This window comes from Pseudorasbora parva, chromosome 21 (assembly GCF_024679245.1).
Source record: "Pseudorasbora parva isolate DD20220531a chromosome 21, ASM2467924v1, whole genome shotgun sequence".
Taxonomy (NCBI): domain Eukaryota; kingdom Metazoa; phylum Chordata; class Actinopteri; order Cypriniformes; family Gobionidae; genus Pseudorasbora; species Pseudorasbora parva.
The window spans coordinates 13,487,297-13,502,166 of record NC_090192.1 but is presented as its reverse complement, the minus strand read 5'-3'; the positions used below and the strand labels follow the sequence as shown (position 1 = coordinate 13,502,166).

Below are 14,870 nucleotides of genomic sequence, written 5' to 3'. Positions count from 1 at the left end.
GTGTGACAAGCAGCAAAACAGAGCTTCTGAAAAATTATTGACATCAAACATATCGTACCTTTTGGATCGTCTCCAGCATGGACCAGCCTCCATTCCAGGGCTTGGTTGACTTCCTGATGCAGTTGAGGCTGGCCATGCTGTGCCACTTCCGGTCTTCTAATTTGCGATAAAATGCATTGGCCAACATCAACACACTGTCATAAAGGTACAGATTGGACACCTGGAATCAAAGCAGCAAAAAATATAATACTATTATTGACACATCAACATAATTTTTAAACAAAACACTGATATTTTATTTAGTAAACAGTTTAAGTAAAAATATAATGAATGTAATATAATGCATACATGTGGCATACATGTTCAAATACATGAGGCATGATACATTTCAGTAAGTTGTAATCTGTTTTTCAATAAACCTTCTGACATTCAATGCTAATTCATTATGTTGCTCATTATGCAGGTCTTTTGTTCTCTAAGAAGTAAATCCAAGCATTATTCATGATCATTCAAGCCTCTTCGCATACAGAATATGTAAAGAAAACGTGTCTTACAAAATGTCAAAACTTTCAATATAAAAAAGGACTAGGTTTAACATGTACACAGTGAGCGCATTGCATCAAATTATATTATGTCAAATGGTTATAGTTTTGAATTATCTTCCAGAAACGTACATCACAGTATTTCTTCTTTTTACCCTAAGGCATACACAAAAAAGGGGCAAGGCCTGGTTGAGTTACTTTAGTAGTGTGTTGAAACTTTCAGTTATGGTAAGGGGTGTGACATTTATAAAAATATGCTAGTCAAAACACTGGACCAGTTGACTAATCAGAGCACATTGTGCATTTCGAAATGAGGGACTTCATAGAGACCAGAACAAAACAGAGTGTCAGAAGAGAGGTGCTGCAACAATGTAAAATATGTGAAAATTAATGTGTTTTTTGAACATTGAAAGCCTATACTAGTAGACCCTAAAAACAAAATAAAGACCTTAAAAAGGGCATAATAGGTCCCCTTTAAATACACTTAATATGAATTGGAATCATAAAGACTTTTTTCCAGCTGATCTTATATGCATTTGTAGGACTTTCCCCTTCAGATGCAAAATTTATGGGAGAAGAGTATTTAAATAAATCATGCAAGGTGATTTAAGTTTCTCATGACCTTGTCAGACACGGTTTTATTTATTATTTGTATTAAACATATAATTAAGAACAGCTTTAACTCAACTTATGGGGTGTAAGACAATGATGCATTCTCACTCCACACTGACTGCTGACTGCGCATCAGGAAGTCTCATCTGTCCATGACCCATTGGATTCAAATCAAACTTTCATGGCCATTTATCATCCAAGTATGACATCTGCTGAGTGTTACAAGCTGCTAGGTGTCAGTCATCATTGCAGTTGATGTATAACACATAGCACCTGTCCTTACTGTACGAACAACCGCACTTCCTGATCAGTGAATTGCGGCCACAGTAGCGGAGCTGACAGGTCCATACAGGAAGACATTTGTCACACTCTATTGAGACTGACCATCAGTATAGGCATGTTGAAGGTATTAACAAAAGCTTGCGCAGGTGACTCCAGTGATTGCTACTTTTTGAGTGGCAGGCAAAAGAACACAAAGGTGGGTGTTTGTGTTGACTGCAGATTTGCAGAAGAAAAGCTGACAGGATTGTCACCGATGTGAACTGGTGGTTTGCTTGTCAAGGTGAATAAACATCAAAGAACATTTAACCCTCGTTTTCATGAATAATTGAGGAGTAAGCCTCAAGAGTATGTGCGGTGAAAAGCTCAGCCATCTGTTTCCTACTATAAAACTATTGTTCATGTGGGTTCAAGGGGTTTCGATAAGCAGAAATGTCGACATCACAGCAGAGAAGGAAAACAACTGGAAACAATAAGCTGGTTTGTATACACATAAACATGGCCACCATATATATGGGGGACCGGGGTATCTAGTTATGGATGACAAAAAGTTTGAGAAGTTTCATATTTAGGCTTGTCTGCCCTGCCTCAGTGGTCTAAAAGTGCTCATCATTTCAAAATGATTGAGATGGCCAATTAGCCTGACAAGCCAGACCCACATCACGATGTTTGGTCTGGAAACTCACCATTGACAGAGCTCAATCTGAGGGGCGGGATGAACGGTTGTCTTTCAAACTCCCCCTTTTGGATAGCGCTACAACCAACCAGAGCAACGAAGATGAAGCAGAGCTCAAAAGAAAAGATTAAACTTTCACTGTATCCGGTCGGCAAAACTCAGAACACATCTTCCCTTCTTAAGAATGACTTCAGTGCCATTCTTTGTTCTTTCCTCAGAGAAAAGCTTAACTCCAAGTCTTCCAGAGTCGCGGTCAAAGCTGATTCGAAAGACCGCCGTTCGCCAGTTTCTGTGTCTAGAAGCACGCAAGCGCAACTTGGCCGTCAATATGTTAAGCCCCACCCATCGACTCTATACACGATGTGATTGGCCCGACCAGAGTTTGGTGTTTACAGCTCAGAAGTGTATTGAGAGTTGCTAGACGACACTCACGGCAAATTAGATTTGCTGCCGCTAGGGTGCGTCTAGATTTCTAGGCTAATGGCCAATCAAATCAAATAAGAAAGGCTGCACTGTTCACATACCGAACATACATTCCAGCATAGCAATTCAGTTTTCAATAGTGAAATTGTGTGAGGTAAGACAATGTTTTTTTTAAAGATGAAATGTTAAAATAACATCAATAATACAGTATAATGTGATGCAACTCAACATTCTGTTAACCCTCTGAAGTCTGAGCTGTTTTGGGGCCCTTTAGAAGTTTTTACATGCTCTGACATTTCACTAGCCTAGAAATCTAGACGCACCCTAGCGCCAGCAAATCTAATCTGCCACGAGTGTCATCTAGAAACTTTCAATACACTTTGTGTATACAGTCCCTGACAAAAGTCTTGTCGCTTGTGTACAAATTGACCTAAAGTGCCGCTGAAATATATTTCTAATCAAGATTTTTTTTTTTTTACAAGAAATGGCTCATTTTAATCACACCAGCTTTTGTGATAATGTTTCAGTGAAAAACTAAACTTTCAAAAAGTATTCTAATATTCACTGCTGGGTAAAGCCCATTGAGTCAATTTTTGCAAAGACATAAGTGTTGTCACCTTGTCATATGAGCTTCACCTGTGACTAATAATGGATCAATTAGGTCTTAAGTGTGTATAAAAAGAACCCCAGTACACTAGACCTTCACATCAACTGCAACTAGACCTCTGCAAACATGCCTAAGATTCACCCAGAGACTAAAGTTTTGATTATCAAGAGGCTGAAGACCAGATCCACTGCTGATGTGGCAGACACCTTCAATGTGTCTCAGCATCAAGTACAGAGGATAAAAAAAAGATTTGAAGAGACTGGAGACGTTTTTGACAAGCCGAGGTCAGGCAGACCCCGCAAGACAACTGCTCGAGAGGACCGTTTGTTGGCTCGAAAATCCAAGGCCAGCCTATTTTCCACTGCAGCAGAGCTCCACGAGACATGGTCACCTGAAGTCCCTGTGTCAACCAGAACAGTTTGTCGGATTCTGTCTCGAAATGGCCTCCATGGTCAAATCAGTGCCCATAAGCCAGCACTAAACAAAAGACAATTGAAAAACCGTGTGGCATTTGCCAAGGCCCACAGCCTGCTAAAAGGATGGACGCTGGAAAAGTGGCAGAAGATGGATTTTTCAGATGAATCTTCTGTTGAATTACACCACAGTCGCCGCAAACATTGCAGGAGACCTACTGGAGCCCGAATGGATCCGAGATTCACCCAGAAAACAGTGACGTTTGGTGGTGGAAAAATCATGGTCTGGGGTTACATCCAGTATGGGGGTGTGCGAGATCTGCAGGGTGGAAGGCAACATCAATAGTCTAAAATACCAAGAAATCTTAGCTACCTCTTATTCCCAACCATAAAAGAGGCCAAATTCTGCAGCAGGACGGTGCTCGATCGCATACTTCCATCTCCACATTAAAGTTCCTCAAGGTGAAGAAGATCAAGATGCTCCAGGATTGGCCAGCCCAGTCACCAGACATGAACATCATTGAGCATATGTGGGGTAGGATGAAAGAGGACGCATGGAAGACGAAACCAAAGAATATTGATGAACTCTGGGTGGCATGCAAGACTGCTTTCTTAGCTATTCCTGATGACTTCATCAATAAATTGTATGAATCCTTGCCAAACCGCATGGATGCAGTCCTTCAAGCTCATGGAAGTCATACAAGATATTAAATTTGGATCTCACAACACCACAACTTAATTTGCTGACATATTTTTGTATTTGCAGTAAATTTGTTACATTTCTGTATAGGCGACAAAACTTTTGTCTTGCCAAAATTTGACCTTTCTGTCTTGATTAAATGATAAATATTTTTTCTATGAAAATTATTTATTTCAGTGCATTAAACATCATTTGGGAGGGTTTTAGCTTTTCATATGAGCTATTTCTAACACCAATGAATTAATTAAAAGTCAGGTTAATATCAGGTTTTTCTAGAAAATAGATAAGCGACAAGACTTTTGTCAGGGACTGTAGAGTCGGTGGGCGGGGCTTAACATAATGACGGCCGAGTTGCGCTTGCATACTTTTAGTAAACACAGAAACTGGCGAACTGCGGTCTTTCGAATCAGCTTTGATCGCGACTCTAGAAAGACTTGGAGTTAATCTTTTCTCTGAGAAAAGAACAAAGAACACTGAAGTCATTCTTAAGAAGGGAAGATGTGTTCAGAGTTTTGCCAGCCAGATACGGCGAAAGTTTAATCTTCCAACTAGCTCTGCTTCACCTTTGTTGCTCTGGTTGGTTGTAGCACTATCCAATTGCGTGCACGCCGTGCAGAGGGAGTTTGAAAGACAACCGTTTATCCCGCCCCTCGGATTGAGCCCTGTCAATGGTGAGTTTCCAGACCAAACATCTTGATGTGGGTCTGGCTTGTCAGGCTAACATTTCACCATTTTGAAGGAAAAATACAGGATGATGCAATACCAATTTTAAAATAAACATATTGGTAACACTTTACATAAAGCCTTTATGTATTAGTGTTGTCAAAAGTACCGACCGCAATACCGAGTCGGTACTGAAATGTAAAAAAAAATGTGATGCTCTGAGCACTTTTGAGCTGTAGTCATAAACACTTCTGACTTGTCATTGTGTTCACACGCTCATTGGATGTGCCTGTGATTGGTTACAATTATCAACGCACGGGAGTGTTTGAAAGCACACATAAATGTTTAAAATGTTTTGAAAGTGGGAGCTTTTGAAAGCGCAAGCAGGCCTCAACCAGTGGTGATAGATGTCTCAATTTAAATGCTCTGTGTGTATCTGTATAAGCACTCTGTGAAAAGCATTGATGTATATTTACAACATGTTTGTGAAGAGCTGCTCATTGTAGCCAAATCACAGACATATTTGATGAACCCCTGAGCACAATGGCCAGTCTGAGGTTTTTACGTTTACAGCTCAACAGTGCTCAAAGAATCACATTTTTTAAATTTCAGTACCGATTTGGTATCGCGGTCAGTAGTTATGCTTTTTAAAAGTAATTTTAATGCATTCATTATGCCTTGTAATGCACCTTAAAATGCATTGTACACTGTCAAAAAAACCCACAAAAAAACCCACAAGAGTACAAAATTGTATCTTTTAGGGTACAAGTGACCATCACTGAGGTGGTACCCTTAAGGGTACATTTGTGTACCTCTAAGTCAGGGGTAAGCAAGTTCAGTTTGAAAGGACAGAGCAAGAGGTAAAGCCACTGTTTGCAGATGTTTTAAGATAAGTTCAAATAACGTTTTCATTAATAATCATTTTAATTAGCATAATTATAGTTTTTTTCTTCTTCGTGGCAACATTTCTTAAGCTTACATGTCACGCCCTCACAATCATCTATTACTGCCACGCCCACTCATTCCCCATCACCATCAATCTGAACACCTGGGCACCATCACCAGCCAGCACTATATCAACCCGGCTCACATTCACTCCCATTGTCTGGTCTTGCACCAATCCCATCGTCGACTACCTGTTCTTCGTAGAAGCCCTTATCTGTATCCCTCTTCGTCTTCATCATCATCGTCATCTTTGTCTTCACCTTCAACGTCTTCATCCTCATCGTCCTTCGTCTGAGTGTCACCATCCCTCTAATTATTCCCTGTGTCTGAAACCTCTGTTAATAAACCTTGCGCTTGCACTAATCCGTCTGTGTCCTTGTCTGTGTCTAACAGAAGACCAGACCATATGCAGAGCTCTTCGGACACAGGTGGGGACCGCACCGCAGACCACTTTACCACGCTGGTTCAGTTGTATGGTCCTCACTGGTTCACGACACTCCCTCCACCGCTACCCATGCTAGCGTATCATCACCTGCACCACCGGCACCCGATTCTTTGTCAGCCGCCTGCATAAGTCCCATGGCCCGACCAGCGACCTACAGCGGTGCGGCGGAGGATTGCAGCGGGTTTCTCTTGCAATGTTACCTGTATATGAAAGCGAATTCCCATCTGTTCCACAGTGAGAGAGGTCGGGTGGCATTTATCATTTCATTACTCTCAGGCCGAGCCCTTCAGTGGGCACAGTCGTTAAGGGAAACAAATGCCTCCATCATCGGCTCCACCACAGCCTTCTGCACTCATCTAAAAGAGGTAATTGGTCAACAAACTTATCTGTCCATGATCAACTGTTTTCTATTTGCCAAGGCAAACGAGAGGCAGCGAGTTCCTATGCACTGCATTTCTGCACGCTGGCCTGTGTGAGGGGATGGAATGAATCAGCCCTCGTTACCGCCTTCCGCCATGGCCTCCTCGCTGAAATCAAGCAACTCATTGTGGTCTACGAGGACGCCATGGGCTTGGAAGCCCTCATCCAGAAAACCATCCGCATGTCTCAACGGTTATCTGCCTGTGGCCTATCCTTACCCGCTGCCGATCCTCCATCTGCTCAAACATATGTCGCACCTCCAGAACCCAAGCAGATCGACTCATATCATCTAACCACCACCGAACGCCAACGCAGGATCTCATTACATCTATGCCTGTATTGTTGGGGAGATGGACATGGCATGACGACCTGCCCTGTGCGACCTACTCGGCCAGAGGTGAGTACCATCCAGCTACCTCCTTTAACGGCAAAACTTACAAAGACGCCAGTATTTGTTTGTAATTCCCACTCATCTGTTGCAGCACAAGCCCTCATCGACTCCGGGTCGGTGGGAAACTTCATCAGTCAACAAACCCTTGAAAAGTTAACCGCCCAACCTTAACGTTGTCCCGTCATCCTCAGAATCACCACCATTCAGGGAAAACTGCTGGGCCGAGGTCGTGTCCGCCATTTCTCCCCCACACTTACACTACGCCTTGTTCATCTGCATGATGAAACCATCACAATCATGGTGCTGGAGGAGTCAATCGCGGACATCATCCTAGGATGCCTCTGGCTCATCTTACACCAGCCGCATATCCACTGGTCCACCGGAGAGATCCTGCAATGGGGTGAGAACTGCTTTGATCGTTGTATTCATTGTCCTCGCCGAAAAGGCCTGTCATCATCATCAGTTCCCTCATCATTACCTGTCCAGTCCACCTCAGTAGAGAGTCCCGAAACTCACATGGACATTCCCCCAGCTTACCGGGCGTTCCAGGATGTCTTTAGTAAGCGGTTGGCTACCAAACTACCACCCCATCGGCCATGGGACTACGCCATCGACCTCCTGCCTAGGGGTTACTTTACCTAAGGGTCGCCTCTATCCTTTGTCCATCCCGGAACAGAAGGCCATGGAGGAGTTTGTGCACGAAGCGCTACCTCAAGGGTTAATTCGTCCATCAACCTCCCCTGCCGCTTCAAGATTTTTCTTCGTGGCCAAGAAGGCTTGTGCCGTGTATCGACTACCGTCACCTTAATTCTCAGACTGTGAAGTTTAGTTATCCTCTTCCTCTGGTCACATCACAGTGGTGAGGATGTCCCATCAGGGGACATCCTCACAACTTTATCCATGTGCCTTCTTCTCCAAGAAGCTATCCCCACTACGACATCAGGAACCGGGAGCTCCTGGTGATCAAGCTCGCCTTGGAGGAATTGAGACACTGGAGGTGATGGAGACTGATGGGAGCAGAACATCCATTTGAAGTCATCACCGACCATCAAAACTTTGAGTACCTTCCGAAATGCCAAACAGCTGAATCATCGTCAGGCCTGCTGGGCCCTCTTCTTCACCAGATTCGATTTCAAGGTGACGTACCGTCCAGGGAACCAGAACAACCGGGCAGATGCCCTTTCTCGTCTTCACCAGGCTGACCCTGAGCCAGAACACCTTGAAACCATCCTCCCTCCAGCCATGGTTGTCAGCCCGATCCAGTGGGCGCTCCACGAGCAGATACAACAGGAGAATCCACATCAGCCTGCTCCGCCAGGAGGTCCAGAAGGAGCTGAGCTGGATCTCCAGGAACGATATGCTGGACCCCAATCTTCTTACTCAGTTTCACCAAGACCACCCTGACCGACCCGCTCCTCAGGGCCGTGGGAGACCCAGTCGCCGCCCGTCCCAGCCGTCAGGAGCTACCCGTGGAGGAGGGGTACTGTCACGCCCTCACAATCATCTGTCTATCTATCTATCTATCTATCTATCTATCTATCTATCTATCTATCTATCTATCTATCTATCTATCTATCTATCTATCTATCTATCTATCTATCTATCTATCTATCTATCTATCTATCTATCTATCTATCACAATCATCTATCTGACTACCTGGCCTTCGTAGAAGCCCTAATCTGTATCCCTCTTTGTCTTAATCATCATCGTCAGCTTCACCTACATCATCTTCATCCTCATTGTCCTTTGTCTGAGTGTCACCATCCCTCTAAGTATCACCTGTGTCTGAAACCCCTGTTAATAAAACTTGCACTAATCCATCTGTGTTCTCGTCTGTGTCTGACAACATGACGTTAGATAAGACAACAAAAGTTTTACCTCAGAAACCGATTGCAATGTTACGTTACTGACTCACTCATGTTAGTTTAGGTATGTGAGATGATAGATCAATAGCTACAGTTTGTGATTATTTACATGGAACCATGGAACCCTTAAGAAAATTAACCATGGTTTTATGTAGGGATCTCACAAGTATCGGTACTTCGGTAACAAGTACATACTGAAATTTTAAAAAATGTGACGATAGCCTACCAGCATTTCTGTAGTAGCATATGCAGTCCCCACAGCTGCGTTCAGTCACGTCACGTCAGTCTAAGCTAAGGGCTCCAAACTGTAGCTGAATAGAAGTGTCTGTGAATATTAATACTATTTAAATATTACTCTTGCATGTTTTGCGTCTCTGTGTGAATGACGGGGCACACGCGACACTCGCTCGCTGTCTTTTTAGCCTCTGCTGTGTCACTATTTGAGGACATGATGAACGCCTAAACCATCACTTCGTGAGAATTTACCTTTTCATTTGCGAAAACTGTCATATCATGACCACAGACACGAGAAGGTCACGTGTAAAATAACAATGTTATTTTAACCCAGCATGTGTTCTGTCCAATATTTACCCAGTGCTGAGTTGCCAATTGGGTTGTTTTTAACCCAGACATTTTTAGAGTGTAAGGACTAATTGTGTACTTTTAAAGGTACAGTTACCTTGCCAGTTACTTTAAAGCTTTGTTACCCAAGGAACAAAATTGTACCTCCACTGTACCTTTTTTTTTTTAGAGTGTATGGTCTCATGAATAACTGTAACCACAATTATAATATTATATTATAATACTTACCTAATGACTGAACACACCTAGCATAGTGCATTAAAACACGATGAACAACCAATTTCAGAATCTGCAAATATTATAATGCATTTTAACTTTACAGATATTTATGAAATATATAATGCATATTTAATGCATTATAACCTTTACTTTCATTTCATTATAACATACATTAATACCTTTAAATATGCTTTATATATTTTCATAAATATCAAATGCAAACAGTTCTTTTTTCTGTTGCAAATTCTGTTGCATTATTTTCCTGTTAACACTGTGAAGCTGCTTTGAAACAATTGGCATTGTAAAAAGCACTATGTATATAAAGGTGGAAAATCCTTTAATTACTTAATTCCAGCACATTTAAATAAAATCATTGAATAAAAAACCTACATACGAGCAAGTTGAATATAACTGAGCAAAAACTCTGAGGTCCCTTTGTCTGTAAATGTTAAAAATCTATAATCTTAAACTCTTGTCCTGGGTTTAATGAGTTCGAGAATACCATCTCCTACATGGCAATGATGCTGTTTCTATGGTTACTGACCTCCAGCGACTGCAGGTAGCCCTCCTGAGGGTCACAGAGCAGTGAGGAGATGCGGTGGTTGTTCCTCATACAGCTCATACTGCTGTCTCTCCAGAGAGGGAAAATCTGCCTGACGACGGTCATCCTTCCCAAGGAACTGTGGGCCAATTCCATAATCTCACTGTCACTGATCTCCTACACTCACACAGAGACAGAATGCAAAGAATAACATGAGGATTTATGAATCAATAGAACTTGATTACATTCAAATTTCAGTCAAATATTCTATATTATACCATGGTCTGTCTGAATGCTCTATTCTCATTGGCTGGAGGGTGTGCAATAAAATCATAAAATGCACATGTATAGTTGCAGTCAGTTGAATCACTGTTCAATATTAATGCAAGTTTTCACTACAGTGCACACAGGTATAGGTCTACGTCACATGCACATAGAGTGGAGTTCACACTGCACACACACAAAAACATTTAGGAGCACAAAAACTTAGCAACCCTGCCCCGTGATTTTTAGTAATAAAATAGCTTTGCTATAGCCTGGATGCCAGCCGAATTTAGACCTGCCCACAACATTTTTAGGTCGGGCAGTTCGGTCTGGCCTCGCTCCATAGAGAAGTAATTATCCCCGAACAGAAACTGTTCTGACCAATGAAATCATCAGGGCGGGCTTTAGATGATGATGGACAGATGATAAACAGTAACGTCATCATGCACGTCATCAAAGGGGCTTGGATTATATTTGATCGAATCCTAAACGGAGAGCTTGTTTGTATATGCATTCACCATCACAATTTCTCTCAAAAATGATGATCATGTTGGGTAAGTACTCTTTGCATCATTAAATTATTTTGTTTTTTTTACAACACCGGCAAAGATCGTTTATTCCAGCGTGCGTAAAAAAGGGTTGCCAAGTTCTTACAACAAAACCCGCCAACTACTAACCCTAAACAATAGCTTCTCGGGGGGTTCTCTGGGAAAAAAATGGCGTTTGGGGGGAAAATTGTGTGTTATTTTGGCAAGGTTGCCTGCTAAAATTCACACTCATGGGTTTCACACAGGTCTCACATAATAGTCGCTTCAACCTGCGGACATAGAAAACAACCCGCGGATGGACCTCGGACTTGGCAACACAGTGCAGTTGAACTCTGTTGACATTTGACAATGCGTCGCTTCGTTGCACTGATTGGTTGTTGGTCTATCCAATTCATGTCTTTCCTGGTTCGGTTGAAACACGCCCCATAATCACAGCCCAATGAAGCAGTTTCAGACTTATATTCTGACTAGAATTGAGTATGACCACGTCAGGCTAGCTTTGCTACTGAATCATTACATTATATTTCTTAACAACGAGGGGGTTACATAGTTATTTTTCAACTGAAGAGATGCAGGTATGCTTCTCTCTCTCTCTCTCTCTCTCTCTCTCTCTCTCTCTCTCTCTCTCTCTCTCTCTCTCTCTCTCTCTCTCGATAATTAATTTAAATAAATGATTTAATTCATTCATTCAAATAAATGTAAATCAAAGTGGGCAGAATGCTAGCTCTAACAAGCCTTAACTGACGTTCATTGTATTTAAATTAAATATTTTGAATGTGCTATTATATGGTTTGATTGTTATTAAGCCATTCAACTCTAACATCAAACTCAATTCACATCAAATGAGAGTCAAGTCTTATGTGCCAAAATATGTGCCAAAATTCCATAATCTCACTGTCACTGATCTCCTACACTCACACAGAGACAGAATGCAAAGAATAACATGAGGATTTATGAATCAATAGAACTTGATTACATTCAAATTTCAGTCAAATATTCTATATTATACCATGGTCTGTCTGAATGCTCTATTCTCATTGGCTGGAGGGTGTGCAATAAAATCATAAAATGCACATGTATAGTTGCAGTCAGTTGAATCACTGTTCAATATTAATGCAAGTTTTCACTACAGTGCACACAGGTATAGGTCTATTCTCTCTCTCTCTCTCTCTCTCTCTCTCTCTCTCTCTCTCTCTCTCTCTCTCTCTCTCTCGATAATTAATTTAAATAAATGATTTAATTCATTCATTCAAATAAATGTAAATCAAAGTGGGCAGAATGCTAGCTCTAACAAGCCTTAACTGACGTTCATTGTATTTAAATTAAATATTTTGAATGTGCTATTATATGGTTTGATTGTTATTAAGCCATTCAACTCTAACATCAAACTCAATTCACATCAAATGAGAGTCAAGTCTTATGTGCCAAAATATAGTTTTTCATATCAGTCACTTATAAGTTTCCATTTCACTCAGGATGCTTAGAAGGAGCTGTTACTTTATTTTAGGTGATTTTACATTCGTCCATTCAAGGACGGTAAGTAAGGCAGTGATTGGTACTCACGTCAAAGCTGACTTTGTGATTTTTGGATCACCCGTCACTTAAGGTGTGGTTATGAGTACATCAGATGAACACCTTCCCCCTCTCTTAGTTTGGGACCCTAGTCAAGGTATATTACCATGGCTGTATGAGAACACTCCAAATAGGAGGCTGCCCAATAATTTAGAATGAATGAAAAGGGGGGAGAGTTAAACAGCTGATTTATCTGAAAGATTGGTGAGATTTCTAACTTCTCTTCTGTATTATCAGCACAAGGAAGACACAATTGTAATAAAATACATTTTTTTTTAACAAACGATAAACAAGAATAACTAGCACAACTACTAAATTAATACAATGAATGGTAAAGGAATAAAGTGCAAAAGATACATCCAGTACATGCGATTAATTTGAGTGTGGCTATGGAAGAGTAACGTTATCTCATGGATAAATAAACTGTTGTTTCTCTGAAACGTCTCGGATATGTTTGTAACCCTCGTTCCCTGAGGAGGGAATAGAGACGTAACGTCAGTAACTGACAAATGGGGGTTTCACCTAGAAGCCTTCTAATCTTCGAGATCTAGAAAACGCCCAATGGCAGTGCCAATGCCATGGGCATGCAGAATTTGAATAGTATAACTACGCTCCACCACGTGGGTATATAAGGAAGTACGCTGGAATAATCACATTATGTTTACCTGCTGAGGAGCCAAAACTGAACTCACGGCCGCTCCAGCGGTACAGCCGATGTGGCAGAGGGATGTTACATCTCCATTCCCTCAAGGGAACAAGGGTTACATACGTAAGTGAGACATTCTCTTTCGTTCAGTCACTCTGAGTAATGTCAGTAACTAAAGAACGGGGGTCCCAATTTAATCATGCCACTCAGCTGTCTTCCAGTGCCCTGCATAGCCGCGAGTGCACCGTCGTAAGACTAGTATGGATGAAGGATCTCCCACCTATCTAAGCTAAGGGCTGCATATGGAAGAACTCTGGGAAACCAGCCGAAGGTGGATTTTTAACCCCAGGGTTGGCAAGCTGGGAGCACAATGCCAAGGGAGGACACCAGCTCAAGGAGGCTTACGGTGTAAATACACATGTGGGGGTCGCGTGGAGGGGGAACCATGCACATGGAGGCACCTGGCCGGACACGAGGGTCTGGGCTAGATGGGGCAGACTTACTGGTGTCGGCGTTGACAGTGCTGGAGGAGTTGAAAGCTCACCTGAGGAAAATATTGCACGTATCCAGTCCACGGAGTGGAATGGTGTGCAAGCGAAGACACCCGATCTTGGTCCAATACCGGCAACAAGTAGAGGCGAATACAGTCGGATACAGGCTCCACTCGGAGATTGTAAAATCTTGCGAATGTGTTAGGTGTCGACCCAGTTAAGTCTGCAGCTCTGCAGATGTCTGTTAGCAAAGTGACAGAGCTAGCCCGAATGGGAGGACAGCATACTAATATGCCCGCCTCTCGAAAGCAAACCGTAGGAACAATCTGCTTTGGGCTAGGATGGAGAGATGAAAAGTAGGCGTCCTTCAGGTTGATTGCTGCAAACCAACCACCTGGACGAACGCATTCGAAAAGGAGTTTCGCTGTCAACATCCTGGACAACATCCTGTGAAAGGATTGGTTCAGGATGTGCAGGTCCAGGATTGGCCGTAACCCACCGGTTTTCTTGGGTACAATGAAGTTAGGCACTGAAGAAGCCGGACCTCATTTTGGCTGGAGGGAGAAGGCTCGATCGCACCCTTCACCAGTATGGTGGCAAACTGGGCCACTGGGCCCAACCATGGTATAACGGACTCCACGGAATCAGAGAGAAGCCTGTGTGAACTGAATCGCATAGCTGAGCCTGATGATCCTCGCGACCCAGCAGGACAGTCCCGGAAGCTGTAGCCAGGCTCCCAAGAACTGCACCAGCGGGGTCACTTGGATCACTAATGTACCCCTGGTGGGGCAGCAAGGCAGCATTACCGGCCCGGATGTGGGAGACATAGTGTCCTTGTGTGGGGGCATGGTTAAAAACTGCGTCCTGAGAGAGTAGACCAGGGAAGGACGCACGTTCCATGGGGGTCTGCTCTGAGAGGAGGCTGGAGACAGAGAGTGGCATGGCCCGGGGGCGGCGCACACTGCCATCACTGGTCTCTATGTGCCAGGGAGGGGATAGTCTTTTTTTTTTTTCAACAAAATATT

The 14,870-nt window shown here is 42.7% G+C and overlaps 1 protein-coding gene across 1 annotated transcript in view; it reads right to left on the bottom strand.

Moving 5' to 3' along the window:
- grid1b (glutamate receptor, ionotropic, delta 1b) overlaps positions 1 to 14,870 on the bottom strand; it is a 741,339-nt gene that overhangs the window by 76,707 nt on the left and 649,762 nt on the right. The window contains 2 exon segments of the mRNA XM_067429947.1: positions 59 to 220; positions 10,328 to 10,501. Coding sequence (XP_067286048.1) covers positions 59 to 220; positions 10,328 to 10,501 — 336 coding nt within the window.